The following is a 15,642-nucleotide window of genomic DNA, read 5'->3' on the forward strand; positions in this document are numbered from 1 at the left end:
TAGTGGAGCTGACTTGAAGGCAAGCTATCCTTTACGGTGACAGTAGCGAAGCAGACTCATCTCGCCCGACAAGCGTACGCGGTTAGTTGCCGTCACAGCACATTCGCATCGGTAGTCTTACCTTCAAAGTAGTCCACGCCGTCCGATCCCGCGATGTTACCACCGGGGGGTAGCGGGGGGGGCGTTGGTGAGGCCAGAGGATTTTCGATACAGCCAGCCTTTCTTTTTCAATTCGCGCCAAATCTGGTTGAACGATTTCTCGAAGGTGAACATCTTCAGGGCTGGGAGAGCCTCTTGACACCTTATAGCTGTAAACTTAACCGCTTCCTGACAATCCCGTGTCGCATGTGGTGTGCAGCTTACACTTAACCCGTTTAAATTTATCTTATACAAATTTCAATATGCGGAATTGGCTTCCCTCAAATGCTGTTGCGGACATCTCGGAACAGTTTCACCTCTACAAATTAGATTCCGGATTATCTGTAATGTCGGAGTAGAAGGGTTAAAGCAGATGCTAACATTTCTTGGTGTCATAACTGATGTAGATTTGGAATCTATGTAGGCAAGTGTAAGAGCGTAGATGGGGGTGATACCGGAATAGATTACAAGACTGAAGCAGTAGCCGTCTTACGGAATCTGAAGACGGCGCTCACTCCTCAATCGTGACACAACAGGCATGCTGTCGTCATTGACAGATATTACTTCTCCATTCTTCTCGCTGTCGAGCTGCTGAAGATGAGCATTTATGTGATGGGAACGATTGTGACAACCTCTTGATGTTCGACAAGAGCGCCACGTCAGGCAGCAGTACCCGCCCATGAAGCATCCCGCGTGGCTCCTTTGTCTTCTCGCGCTCTGTCGCGGTACCCTCCATGATCCCATGCCTCTGGTGGAAACGAAAGCCTGTCTATTACCTATGCACGGGCTCCGCCATGACGCCGACCACTATCGAGACTAAGGACAAGCGGGTGGGCGCGATTCAAGTGGGGTGTCCTCAGTCTGGGGAGGACTATAAAAACTTGATGGGCGGAGTGGATCGCCATGATCGACCCCGTCTCCAGTGTTACTCCCTCCAAATGTCCACACGGTTCACTAAGTACTACAAGGGGTTGTTCTAGAGGTTTATGGGCCTAGCGCTAGTAAACGCATACTTGACCCACAAAGGGGCGACCAGAATAACGGGAACAGTCGCCATGAAGCGCTCTGAGTGGTTTGCAGTCCTTTCGAACCACCTCCTACAGCTCAAAACCGAGCACTTTGCGGGGTTCAAGCTACCCTACCTCGGTCCAGCCAGAAACGTAGGCGAACACCAGTCCGCCTGACACATGGGCTCCAGCAGTCCCAAGACTGGGTTACCGTCAGCGGCGTTCAGAAGCGCCGCCAAAGGTTGTGCAATGTCTGTGCGCCGAAAAGAAAAAAAGGTATTTTGCGACGACTTATTACTGGGAGCGTTGTTCCATTGACGTCGAAAACTGCTGGTTGTGCAACAAGACCCACCGCGAGTACAAGGGCGTCACCAAGACCTGTTTTGAGATCTGGCACGACGACTTCGGCGCCGGGCAGGACATTCCGGTTAATCTGGAGACGCGCATCGTGCTGCGCCGGCCTGGCAAGAATGCAGTAAGGCGCAAGAAGACACGGTGGGAACTGCAGCTTCCCCGTGGCGAGGAAAGCGATTGTAGCGACGCTGACAATGACAACGATGGTGAGTGAGCGTGCAGGCCGCGTTTCAGCTAATGAATTGTGAGTTTCGTGTGTTTGAATGCAAAGTTTGGTTAATGTAACGGGCCTAGAGTGTCCGTTACTAGCTTACTCGTAGCAATGAGGAAGCGTACAAGTTCCACATAGTGAAACCAAGTGCTTAGGCTAAAGAAAAATGAACTCTGTTTTTATTAGGTCCAGGGCAGCTTGCCATGAGGAAGCGTACAAGTTCCACATAGTGAAACCAAGTGCTTAGGCTAAAGAAAAATGAACTCTGTTTTTATTAGGTCCAGGGCAGCTTGCCATGACCACTCAAATACACATCAAATCCTTATTGGTTGATAATGGGTCTGGCTCCCCATATATCAACCAAATAGGATGTGCAGTTCAGCACACGCTAGCCGTGTGCTGCTGCACCCACTTTTGTAATTTAAATCTACCTACTTATGTAATGGTGTGCCCACTACAGTTAGCTAACGTACCTTTTTTCATGTGTTTTCCGAAATGAGTTGCAAAATAGTGAACCCCCTCAGCCACCTATTGACTGCAAGTGGAGGCTGATAATACGACATTGAGCGGCGATTGCTCTATCACAATGCCATATCACTTACGACATTGGCCAAAAAACCTGCTGACAATTTATACACCTATCCCGACATGAAACACATGGCAAATACAAAATGCAAGTGATTCTGTAGGCTGTAAATTACGACATGCGCTTACGCGTTTGAAGCGAGTATCGTTCGGATACAAGGTGTTAACTTGCCCTGGATGGGGTATAATAATTGACAGATGTCGGATAAGATCTAGACATAACGCTAATAGATTAGGCAGGTTGAGTGCTAAGGGAGCTCTGACAACACGGTGTTCAGTATCTGGTGCTATCCTCGGTTAAATCATCCCGGTAGTGCTTCAGAATGAACTACGGATACGTACAGACCAAAATACTGTAATTTACCAAGAAAAATGTGTGACTAACCACACAAAGGTATACATTGGGAGAGTGGTTGCTGCTCCAACCTAGGAACCACTTGGTCACGAAAACATGCTACCCTAAAACCTTCAAATAAGGCCTATACGCTGGGTTTTGCATCCGAACATGTATAATGTGCAGTCAGTCGGCCAGGAGTAGAAGCAAAACTGACAGGTGCACTTGCACGAACGCATTTTGCCAGAACTCTCAGAAGCAATGGCCAGCGTTGCTGGCAGAAGAAAGCGAACAGACACAACGGCTGTCGACAGCTCAAGTGGCGGCGGAGATATCTCAGCAAACACGAATGAAGATTCGTCGCTCGAAGTGGAATCTGCTTCGTCGCCAGTGCTAGTAGCATCACCTCCTTCTCATAGTGCTGGACCAGCCTTGAAAAAGCTCCAGTTTGATTCGTGGGATGAATTTCATGCTTTTGTGCGTGAGTATGAAGCACAGACCTACCAGGTACTGCCTAAATTGCGATACGAACTACAAGTGTTTCAAATTTTCTAACCATTGCCACTTAGCTGTTTCGAATAAGAACAAATAAAACGGTGAAAGCTCGAAATGCGAAAATCAAGAATCCAGCTCGCACATTCCACATTCTTTCGAGCAGTACTCGAAAGGATTCGAGTGTACTCATGCAGGAAAATACAAGTACAGGGGCCAAGGAAAAAGGCTGCGTCAAGAAAACCGTCGGATAGAGTGTCCTGTACAGGCTGGTGTGGCTTATTCTTTTAGAACTTGGGAGTCTGTAATTCGATTCCAGAATATTTATTCTGGAATCGAGCTACAGCTTACCACTTGACGCTATAACAGACTCGCTTCATCGGAATATTTCTCTTGCTCGTAGATAAATGCGTGCGTGAAACTGATAAACCAAGACACTCAAAAGTGGGCAGTGTGTGTAACAAAATCAATGCTCGATCACAATCACGATCTCAATGTGAAGTTGTTCAACTACTATCCCAAGACGCGCCTAGCACTCCCAGCGGAAGTTGTCGAGACAGTGAATGTTTTACAACAGGCTGGTGCAAAAAAGAAGACTATTCACCAGTACATTCTGGAGAACTCGAACTGCCTGTCGACAAGTCGAGATGTCCACAACCTGGTCCGTACGTTGAAAAACAACAAGTTTGGGAACACTTCGCGGGTGGAACGACTCAAAATCTGGATGAAGGACTTCAGTGAGCAGCCAGGAAACATTGCGCGGATTTTTACAGACATGGATAGCGGCAAGCTAAGAGGATCGTGTACAACATTTTATTATGTCTGACTGTCTCTAATTTGTTTGTTTATTCAGAAAGTAGCAACTTGTATAACAATACAGACGTCACACATGCGTGAAAATTCTCTCGGTTTCCAGAAGTACTTTTGATTGATGCAACACACGGGACGAATCAGTCAAAGTACAAAATATTTTCTTTTATGGCTCACGATGTCTACGGAAAGGGTCAGTTCGCTCAGCATTCCTTAATTAAGAACGAAAGATCTGAAACACTACAAGCAGCAATTGACGAATTCAAGGAAAACAATCCGGAGTGGACTCAAATTCAATGTGTGATCGTTGATAAGAATTTTACGGAAATTTCGGTATTGAAGTCCTCACTTCCGTCCGTTTCGGTTTTACTATGTCAATTTCACGTTATCAAGTATCTTGTAGAGGAACTTGCGAGTGGAGTTTACGGGTTTAGTATATACCAGAAAGAACAATTACGCAATTGCATTCGACTCATGGTGTACGCTAGAAGTGAACGTGAATTTGAAAAGCATCAACGCTACATGAAGCACATGATTGAGCTCGGCTGTGGTAGACGCAGCTATGAATACCAGAACCAGAGCTCTTCGAGATACACTGGTGGTGTTTTTAATGAAGGACCCGAGAATCTTCCGAATGAATTTCTGGAGCAAAGTAGCTACATCATCGATCCATTATCTGTTGAATCAAACGATCAAGAATGGGTTCATCCTTCTGAAGCCTATTTTAAAAAGAACTGGGAAACCTGTAAGGAAATGTGGTGCCCCTATACACGGCAGAACACTGTTACACTTGGTAACAACACCAACAACAGATTGGAGGCGTCGTGGAAACAGATCAAAGATGTTGTGAGCAGTAGTATGGGTCTTGACGAATGCGTAGCAGCTATCATGCTCTATCAAGCTCGAGCCGAGCAATATTTGGATGGACAAATTAACAAGGTATCTGTCGTTCACCATACGGAATACGATGACGAGATGACAGTGATTGCGAATTTGGTTAGTCGATATGCCTGTGAGCTGATATACGAACAGTATAGTTACGATCAACATCGCGCATCCTACAGTTACTACGAAGCATTTCCGGGTATTATATTTATCAGGAGAAATAGGGACGAAGATGAATCTCTGGATGAGCCAAGTGTCGAGTATACAATTCAAAAGCAAAATTGGCACTGCTCGTGCTTATTTATGAGCACCCGGATATTACCCTGCAGACACGTTTTCTACGTTCGTAAGGCTATGAAGATGGACACCGTCATCCCAATAAAGATGCTTCATCCTCGTTAGTTACTTTCAAATCTGCGTCTGCGGCCAGCTCACAGTAATGCACAGCCTACTCCGTTCCGTGTTAAAACAGTAATTTCGCGCTCATCAGTACAGACATGGGACTGCAATCGAAAATATCGAGAGGCGGAAATTGTGGCTAATGAAATTTGCAGTGGTATGAGAAACCTTGGAAAGATCGAGTACAAGTCGGCAATGAAAGCTCTAAAAATTGTGGCATCTCTTTTCGAATCTAAAAGGTTTGTCGAGTTAATTTCATTGACAGGCGATTGTGACTTGGCATCAACACATCAAGAACATCTCACTCAGTGTACAATGCTAAGTGAAGCACCAGTCGACCAACAGCATAATATTGTGGACAGGGATGCCCCGCTGCAACCAAGGATAGAAGCTCCTTTGTCAGAGATAACGAGCATTTTGGACGGGAATGATGTGTCCAACTCGTACGAAGTTTTGAGCGATGAGCAACAAGCAGACACGGGTTTTATCGAGCAGAGTGGTTTAAATTTTCCTCTAGAGCCCGCCTTCAGTAAATCCGAGACATTTTTAAGTACGAGAAGCAGGGTTAATGGTGAGACTTCCAACGACTACATACCAGATACGTTAAGCAACGGTAGTGCTAGAAATAAATACAGTGGAATTGCTAAAAGTGCGCCTGGTATTTTCAGATCTCTAACTAGAGTCGATTCAATCGACAACGATATGCAGATCATTTCTCCGTGCCGAGCTCGTGGGAGACCTAAAACCAAGCCAAGAGCAAAGAAAAAAAACTGTCAACAAAGGTATCAGAATGACGCGTATGGATTCTAACCTACTCAACTTGAATATGAGCTTATCATCCGTCCAAAGTATATTGACCGGGTCTGAAACGTACGAAGCAGCTAAATCTCTGCAGCAATTTCAAGTTTTTGGGTTGAAGACCAAGTTGAAGCCGCCGAAAGCTCACAAAATTTCGAGTTTACCAGTTTCCAAACTTTTAATCAATTTAGATCAGCTCCACCGCGTTTTACCCAGGGATTATCTCTCGAAATGTGACGCTAAAGTGTCTGCTTCGCAGCGTGAGTTTGTTGGGCTGGCTGAAAAAGATGTCGCAGCTGAAGTAGCTGGAGTTGGAGTTTTCAGTACATCTACGCTCATGTTAATGAAGAAGTGGCATCGAGCGATGGAAGCAGTGTCAAGGATCGACAAAACAAAAGAGTGGATCCAATGTGTCGACTTAAATAACAACTTCCCAAGACATTTCGAGGTGGAACGAAGTGACGATTTGTTCAAGAAATTAGAAAAATTACCTCTGAATCGCGAATCGGTACGACCTTATTTTTTCACATTGGATATTTTTATTGTGTTAATATGCTAATTTCTTGTGATATAGATTCATGCTTTGGATCTTGCTGCTAGAGGTTGTGCCGGTGATGATACAATGTGCATGGTTGCCGAAAAATTATTCGGTACGGATCCAAACGTTACACTAGTTGATCCATCACACTTGGGCATCGTTCTCAATGGGGAGATCACGGTCAATACCGATAACATCACTGCTTTTTTGCGCGCGAATAGCAGTGAGGTGGTCCTTATACCGGTCAACTGTAACGGTAACCATTGGTGCAGCATCATGATACAGTCGTCATCACGGGAAGTACACATCTACGACCCAATGAGCTCAAAGTACGTCACATTTGTTCGAGCTGCTGCCCAAAAGTTGATACATCTTCTCCGTAAAACAGCAGAGGGGCCATCTTACAGCGTTCACATTTACAGCTCCAATGTTGGAGTACAATACGACAGCTACAATTGTGGTATCTACGTGCTTTTGAGCTTCGAGCACTTTACTGGTGCACCTCAGCTCGGACGAGTCGACAAAAAAATGCTGCAATGTCTTCGATACCGGTACCTACGAATGTGCTACGGCTAGAAGTGGAGAGGAGCATATAAAAACCTTTAGAATACATTTGTCACCTGTGTGAACGCTCGAGGCATCACATAAATGACCTGCACGAATTGGCGCCCGTGTCTTCACTAAAGTCAAGAGTGATTTAGATTGTCTTATAAGTATTACATTCGCTAACAATGCTAAAGTTAATATGTGCTTCGTTTATCCGGATCTGTATACCCTGTTTAGGATTAATACCAGCGGCTCTTTTAATCTGGACGAGACTGGACCAGTCTGGATCTAGTCTGGATTATTAGTCTCGTCTCATATGTGCCAGGTTGGAACAGCAACAAGTGCCATACATTGGTCGACTGAAACATAAACGGAACATTAAATTATTTGCCTTTTATTTTTCCTTTTCACTATCGGTAAAGGATTGGCGTGTGGTAATACAGTAGTATTACTCTACCAAATTGAAGATTTCCTTCCAAGCGCTACCAGTAGTAAATTAAATATTACTCGATATTAATCCGAAATGAAGATACACGCGGACACAATTCCGCGGACTTTTTCCTTGACTTGGGAGCGAGTAAGATGGTCACTATCATGTTTTCTCACATTTAACGCCGTTTCCGACAACAGAATTCTCATCCCAGCTGGAGGGGGGGGGGGCTGTTGAGAAACACTCCTGTTTTATGCCGATGATGCTTGTCCGAAAATACGGAGACGTAGATATACTGGTAAAAATTGTCCTGACCGAGCTCTATAGTGGACTCAAGGCATACCGGGCAATTAAAACTGTGAGACCAGCTATAGTCATCCTGTAAGGATATGTATACAAACCGAGCCCAGTCCGAGCTTTGCGCAGATCAAGCATTCTTCGCACCAGTAGACAAATTGATCGGAATTACATGAACATGAAAGCACTAGGGAAATTGCCAACTTGCGTGTACAAATGTGATTTTTACGAAGAGAAAGAGATGAGGATTACGTGTAGCTAATCCTTTGGTCACCAAAGTTCAATGCTAGCCCAGTAGCTGACTTATCAAGGAAATATGTCTTTTTGCATGCCTAAATCTGTGTGAAATGAAGATTCATGAAGGTGTCCGTGCGCTACTGTATACTACTACTAGTAAGTACCGATGTGCTGGCTTAAAATAGTAGAAACTACTAAACAGAAGACAGCATGCGCGTACTACAAACCGGTTCATTATGCTAAGAGTGTACTCTAGAGTGCCAATTTACGAATGGAAATAAGGATGTAGTCAGCAGCCTGTGTTGTATTAATCTACGAACGTAAGATCTACTACCACGAACTGGAAGGCCGCGCATCACACTTGAGGCGGGGCCGTGTCACACCCTGTTAGCTCACAGAAAATCCCGAGCTAGCATAAAATATGTCAGTGGGTATACTTCTGCGCTTTGCCAGTAGGAACTGAGCTAGCCGCGTTTCAGTAATTCCTCATAGTTGTTTTTCCGTAGGTTGTCCACGAAGTCAGTGTGTGTTTGTTCCTTGGTTTTTTGTGTCGTAGTTTTTCCTGCTCCTTTACTGGCATTCAATCTCTTAACAACCTCCCTGAGCCTCCCAAAAAAGCCTCTTTCTTCATCGGCCTCGTATTTGTCATTGCCGACACGCCGTAGCTGTCTTTCTCCATTCGGGTGGCCGCGAACAACTGTATTAGGCGAGATAGCAGTTTTCTTGGTCATTTCGGTGATCTCCGTGGTGGCTTGAAGCGCAGTCCCGCTGGAGTAGAGAGTGGTCGCGAATACCATTGCGAGTATGTAAGTGAGGCGCATGTTTGCTGGTCGCTTTTTGAAGGGCTACACGGGGCTTGAGAGTTTATCCACCAATGCGAACACTTGTGAACGTCGAAGCGAATCGAGGAATGTGATCTTCAGCCTGGACGTTGCTGGATTGCAATTTGCAATGCGAAGTAACGATGCCAGATTACAGCTGTGATCTGGTGTTGGCGAGCAGGAAAAAAATAAAATAAACAACAGAGCTGTTGTATATCGATGGGCTGTTTATTTCAAAAAATAGGGTGTTCATGTACATGTGCCTGGAGAGCTTCTATGAGCAGAATTATTTTCTAGCTTTGTTTTCAATTCATTTGCAGATGTATCGAAGTAGGGCCGCCTGTAACCAAAGCGACGGTAAATCAACTGCACTATGAATAGTACACTATACAACAGTGCTGTAAGAGTCTGTTTTACTGGAAGACGATTAACAGATCTTGGTCAGAATTTTAAGATACAGTATATCAAAAGTTGCCCGTATAGATGTGGCGTGGTATTGTATTGTCGATCGTCATTGTTACCTTGTGTCGGAACTCGTGGCCCCATAGCGTCGGGAATCACTGTTTTAAACAGTCTGTTTAGCTATCTTAAGCGATATCGTGGCATTAGCAGCAGGTTGAATTTCATCTTGCATGGCATTACTACCATGTACATGTATGTATTGCGTTTTCATGTGATTGACTTGTGACTATACACCTACAGATATCGCAATCATTGGCGCAGAATACCGTACTTGTAAAGAAAAAAGAATCTAGCATGTGATTACCTTACTACAGAAAGCGCAATTATGTTGGGCAGAATAAAGCCGGAATCCCGGGAGATCGGTAAAGAGCATCTCCGCCGGTGTTGATTTGTGATACATAGAACAATAAGGGCTGACTGCACATTTTTAGTCGTTCCTATTTTAGTGTGTTTAAGAAAAATCACTTTGTTACCGTAAAATTGGCCCCAGTGCGATTTGGTCAAAGTCAAGTCAAATATAAAACGTCGTCAAGGTTTTTTCAATAAACCTCTTTAATGACATCAGTCCAAAACAGGCGGCAGATCTCTGGAAGATGTACCACCCATAACATTGGGAGCGTCGCACTGGGGCCCAAGCCTCGGACGAACACAGTGGGAGCACTGCTCTCGAAACGAGCACAGGGTATAAAAAACCTCACGAACACTGTTCGTGAGGTTTTAAAGCCTCATTCTGTAAATCGGTTTATGGGGGTGAACACGCGTCTTTGTTGGCGTGTCCGCACCCTGTATTCTCTCTCTGAGCTTCTGAGTGGTAGAAATAGACTTTTTCGTGATAGGTCAATACTCAGTTGAAATATAACCGGTGCTATCTTGTAGCGTGATGGCCCTGACTCGAGCCCAAGCTGCTGCGGCTGCTGCTGCGGCTGCATCAGGTCAAGTGAATGAGGTGACAGACGCCGAAACTGCGATGGTGGAGCACGTGGGGACAGACCTGACATCTTCATCGGCTCTACCGCTCGCTCCCAGCGTTGCTGATCATCTGGCAAGTCTCGCCCAGCACTTTATAGCTCAAACACAGACCCTTGCTGCTGAGCACGTGGCATTGCAGCAGCAGCAACAAGGGCACAGTCACGCCCAAAATGCAGCATTGGTGGCGATGCAGGTCTCGACAGAGGCCAATTTGAGGCAGCTCACTGATCAACAACGCGCAATTGTCGAAAGACTAGGTGAAGCTCTGACAGCAACGCAATCAAATCTCCAAGATCAGCTCCATCATCTACAAACGGCTCAAGACGAGCGAGGAGGACAAATAGAGCAGTTCGTGAATAACAGAGTTGCTCACGCACTGCAAGAAGTACAGAAGGAATCACAGAGAGAAGCTTCGTCTCAGATCCAGGGAGTACACAAAATGCTTGAAGAGATCGAAGCCAAAGTTAACAGTGGCCTTGAGAACCTATCGCAGTACGTTCAGCAGATCGTTGAAGACAAAGTTACAGCATCTCGCCTTAGTGATGCCCCCGACGACCTATCGCAGTACGTTCAACAGCTCGTTGAAGACAAAGTTACAGCATCTCGCCTCAGTGATGCCCCCGACGACGGGACAATACTTCTCATACAGAAAGAAGTAGAGGCGGCTACCTCGAGCATTGCGTCTTCCATAAAGACATCGCTGCAGCTGGATCTCCAGACAGTGTGCGACACTATACGGCAAGAATTACTGGTGCGCGTCGACAGTGCTGAGGAGCCACGCCGTGAAGCTTTAAGGGCCCTGGTCATGGAAATAACAACCGATGCGGAGCGCCGATTGGAGGCTCGGATGCAGCGAGCTCTTACAAACACGCAATCTGAATTGAATCTGCAAGTTCAGCGCCAAGCGGACGCGACATCGGCACTGTGTGAGCAAGTTCGAAAACTAAGTGTTCGGTCAAAGCGACAAGTCCAACAAAACGACGAAAGTGTCCTGGAAAGTACTATTGCAGATCTTGTTCAAAAAGCAGTCGACCAGCGCATTAAAGCTCAACAAGATAATGAGCTCTGTCGATCTGATGCCAACTATCGTCTTCAACAAGAATTACATACGCAGCTCCAAGACTCTCGCAATAGTATTGATCGCAGTTTGCAGTCAGCCGCTGGCGAAATTCGAAGGAGCATTAGAGACGAAGTACGTGGTGCCGTGGTTGAGGGGACCAAACTGACAAAGGTTCCGGAAGCTAACCCGGGCTGCAAGGCTGATGAATTAGATGATGATATACCTGCTACTGACGAAGATTTCGAACTTGAGAAGAGGATGCAAGAAGCCTGGTGGAGATCGTACATGCAAAACATGTCGTCTGTACCAGCGGATTCGCCTACAACCATAGGCAGCGATGTACCTGACGTTGTGGAGGAAAAGGCACCGACGGCGTCGCCGGAGAGAGATCGCTTAAGCACGATTGAGAGGGAGACTAAGGAAACTTTACCGCCGCTGGCAGAACTACCGCAGTTGCAGGGGGGTCTCTTGCAGTCACCGCCGCCCCCTAATGTCGCGGTGCTACAGCGAATTGGATCAGATTCGCATGGCCAGCGGCTCTCTCGCCGCTCCTTGCACCAACAACTTCTGCTGTCGCAGCCACCGCAGCCTCCAAATGCCGGGATAGTGCAGAGAACGGATACACATTCCCAACGGCTATTACGCCGCTCCCAGCGCCAGTCACGAACACGAGAACTTGACCTCAGGGTTATTGTATCCGAGATTCAGCTCCAAGTCCAGGAGAGAGCGGAGCTGGCTGCACAGCGCTATCAGTCGCACCGTAGCTATGAAGAATGATGTTTTGGCTATACTGGAAGGTGTGCGAAAGCTAGGATGCAGAGAAAAAAGATGAAGAGGGGTTATATGCTACCAATACATGTTGCTGAAACAGATGCGTTAACACGTTGTATACACACGGAGAACGAACAAATTACGGATGCTCATATTTACAATGCAGATTTCTCTTCTGTTTCTTCTTCTTCTCCTAGTGTTGTGCTAGAAACGAAGTTGGCTAAAATATCACTCGTCAGGTCGTTCATTTCGTAATTCTAGGGTCCGAGTCCAATGGAAATACAAAGCTGGATGGTGTGTGTAAGTGATGTTGGCCCTTTGGAATTTCCTCACATTGAAGTAAGTCAACGAAATCGCGGTTCCTATTCAAAAATGAGCACATGTCGATGCTGTGATCAGCGAGAGTCGTGCGCTGCGTAGTTACCATGCTTCCCGAAACACCAAAGTCGCGTTCAATCTCACACGAAGAAGATGGAATTGCGTACAGCACTTTGACGGCTTTTGGAATTATTCGATAAGAACCTTGGTGCTCAAGTCTTTGCCAAAATTCGAGCACTGTTTCTCTAGGCGTGCTGTCACTTGAACGTTCAACATCAACATGATCTTCCATCCACCTGTCTAGTTCCTCTTCTGCGCGTCGATCACGATGGTTTGTAACTGGTCGCCTCGCTGGTCTAGACGCAAACTCCGCTTCTAACCTACTGACACGTGTCACCGGTGGGGCGAGAGGAATCTCAACGACGTCTGCGGGCTCAATGACCGCTGTGAATAGCTCCAGTAGCTTGCTTCGTATTTTTGCATTAACAGCATTTTTTCTCTCAACAGCTTCTTTGCCGGATTTGCCATGCTGTCGACAAGACGAAATTATCACACGATCCAGACTCCTTTCAGTGTGTTTGTAGATGGGATGAAGCTTCAGTTGCATCTCCATAATGAACGCGCATTTTACAAACTTGGTATCGTTGTAGTATCTGCTGAAGAAACGTTGGTCTAGTGCTTCTCGCAGGAGAAGTCGTGTCTTAGCTGCAAGAGGCGTGAGGTCACTTGCAGCTATCCACCGAGGGTTTTCATCAGTCGACTTGTAGTGTGGTAGAGCATGATCAGGATTGAGATCTTCAATACGAGCTAAAAACAGTTTCACTAACACTTCAACCTGCACGGGGCGCTCAGCCTGACAAATTCGTTTTATCTCTCCAATTTGCTTCAGCACTGAGAGGACATGCTCTAAATCGTCATGGCGGTTCGCGAGTGGAAACTCCGGTGGACTTTTGCCTGCGCGAAGCGCTTGACGAGCTCGCTCTTCATACCACGCAGTGATGGCCGGCCATTTCAAAAGTATGCTCTCCAAAACGTTAGTCAGGCTCAAAAACCGAGACGTTGAGTATCCCACGAGTCGAGTCGAGGCCCCCTTCACCTTAGACTTACACAGCTCCTCAAACAAATTTCCCATTGTTGAGACGTGCTTAATTTGGAATATAGTTCTCGCAATTTTTGCTACAAAGTCTGCCATTGCAGGATTCTCGGCGGCGCTTGCTGCGCCATTCACACCACACGAAGCTTTTGTGGCCTCGTGAGCCATGTGAGCGAAGCACCACTCCCAGTTCAAGTTCAACTCCTTACACAGCATAGACTTGACGTCCCCTCCAGCGTCACTAGTAGCGCCATAGAAGTTGCGTACTTTCAAGCCAAAGTCCTCGAACATGTGCTCCAGCCAGGCTTTAAATGGTTTCATGATACCGCCGTCACGATCTCCGTATGCTGGGTTGAACTTCCTTGTACCCAATAGAACAGATTTAAACTGCCACTGTTTGTCCACGAGGTAGACTCTCAGCCCGAGGAACTTCTCTCCTGTCGTCTTGCACGTCCAAAAATCCGCGACCAGAGTAAAATTTGGATACGATTCTTTATTTTCCTCAAGAAAATTAATTACTTCGTTTCTCGTCGACGAATACAGCTCAGCAATCAGTTCCGCCACTCTCTTTGCATTAATCGTGGCTTTCATCTCGTCCTTCATCAGCAGCGCGTTCATAAGCCTCGTCTCTTCATATTCACCCAATCGAAACGGCAAGTTGTTGTTGATTATCTGTAGAGTCTGCAGAAGAAAGTGTAACCGGGTCGGATTTCTCGAGTATAGCACCGATGATTGCAAGTGCTCGATGTCGGCATCACGCTTGCGCTTGGTTGCAAGCGCCGACTCCGTTTTAGGGGAGCTTATTTTGTGAAGCCGCTGCAGGTGTTTGGACGCCATAGTAGTTTTCCCACCATGTAATTTGATCAAATTGCGCCCTGATGTCCGACAGCCCTCATCAGCTAAGCACGCCCAGGCAAGTACATTCTTCCCATTCTCCACATATTCGACGCGCACACCCCACTTGAAAATGAAGGAAGTCTCAGTAGGACGCGGCCGGACCACCCTAAACGGGCCGCGCGCTTCAAAGTTCTCCACTGCCTGTCGAACTGCGGCAGGGGGGTCGACCATAATTGCAGTAGCGAGCACGACGAGACTGTGCGGTTCTAAGCTTGCTGCAATGAACCGTAGCTTGACCTCACTCACGAGGATACAGTGTCTGGAGCAGTGCTAGACGTGGGCCACAGCGCGAATTGGAATGCAGCTCGTAATATTTCAGTGTCTTCAAAGATTCTGTCAATATCTACCAATCAAGTGCGCTAAGAACGAGCACGTGATTCTCACTTATTTCCGAGAGGATCTTTGGATGAATACCGGGGTGGAAAAATCCAAAACTGCTCGTTGCTCTCGTACTTAGTCGGAAAGAACACAAACTTTGCGGTTTTCGTGTTCCCTCTGTTCGAAGGAGCATCATCTGATTCTTTTTTGGGTTCCCCTACCCCGTATTCGTCCGAGGCTTGCTGGGGCCTACGGTTATGGTATGTGTAGTTTCACACTGACCTCTGACCTATTTCTCACCAGAAAGACTGTGCCGGAGAAGAGGCCCGCTGATCCCATGGTGTTGGAAAGAGCCGTCGCCGCCGTTCTAAGCAAGGCGGTAGCGATATCGTGCATACTAGAGACGCAATGCTACCGGTAGTCGTACGAGAACGCCTTGTCATGTGGCCCACACTACTAGCGGAAAGCTGTTGGATTTTTATCTGTTTCTTGATACAGACGCTGTAATAACCAGTAAAGTATGAGATCTGACCAGCTCGGCGGCTGCCGCCTATGGCTCAGAATTATCCAATGGAGCGACATTCAATATTTATTTGATGGATACTTGCAGTAGATAATCCGCGGTCATATTTTTAAAGGTCTGATCTCATACGTAAATGTAAAGTCAGTGAGCTGCAAGAACCAACGAACAGCACCGTGATGCTTTTCACGATCCAAAGGGTAAGCCTGCAACCACTAAGGGGTAGAGCTGTCGACGTCTGGTGTATTCGAAGATTTACACCTCGACATCCAGAAATGCAAACGACGTAAAAAATACACCCCTTCGACACCCACCTTTGGGTCACTCTTTCGAATTAATGTGCTGCTGTTTG

General features: G+C 46.4%; 2 protein-coding genes across 2 annotated transcripts; one reads left to right on the forward strand and one right to left on the reverse strand.

Moving 5' to 3' along the window:
* Nucleotides 1-8,525: 8,525 nt before the first annotated feature.
* On the reverse strand, nt 8,526-8,882 carry PITG_12706 (secreted RxLR effector peptide protein, putative; the record flags this gene model as incomplete). The annotated part of the gene is made up of 1 exon (XM_002900067.1): nt 8,526-8,882. One exon carries the CDS (start codon nt 8,880-8,882, stop codon nt 8,526-8,528), a length of 357 nt encoding a protein of 118 aa, XP_002900113.1.
* Nucleotides 8,883-10,224: 1,342 nt separating this feature from the next.
* On the forward strand, nt 10,225-12,150 carry PITG_12707 (uncharacterized protein; the record flags this gene model as incomplete). Its single annotated transcript, XM_002900068.1, has 1 exon — nt 10,225-12,150. One exon carries the CDS (start codon nt 10,225-10,227, stop codon nt 12,148-12,150), a length of 1,926 nt encoding a protein of 641 aa, XP_002900114.1.
* Between the last annotated feature and the right edge of the window lie 3,492 nt (nt 12,151-15,642).

Source organism: Phytophthora infestans, genomic scaffold, assembly GCF_000142945.1.
Source record: "Phytophthora infestans T30-4 supercont1.27 genomic scaffold, whole genome shotgun sequence".
Lineage (NCBI taxonomy): Eukaryota > Oomycota > Peronosporomycetes > Peronosporales > Peronosporaceae > Phytophthora > Phytophthora infestans.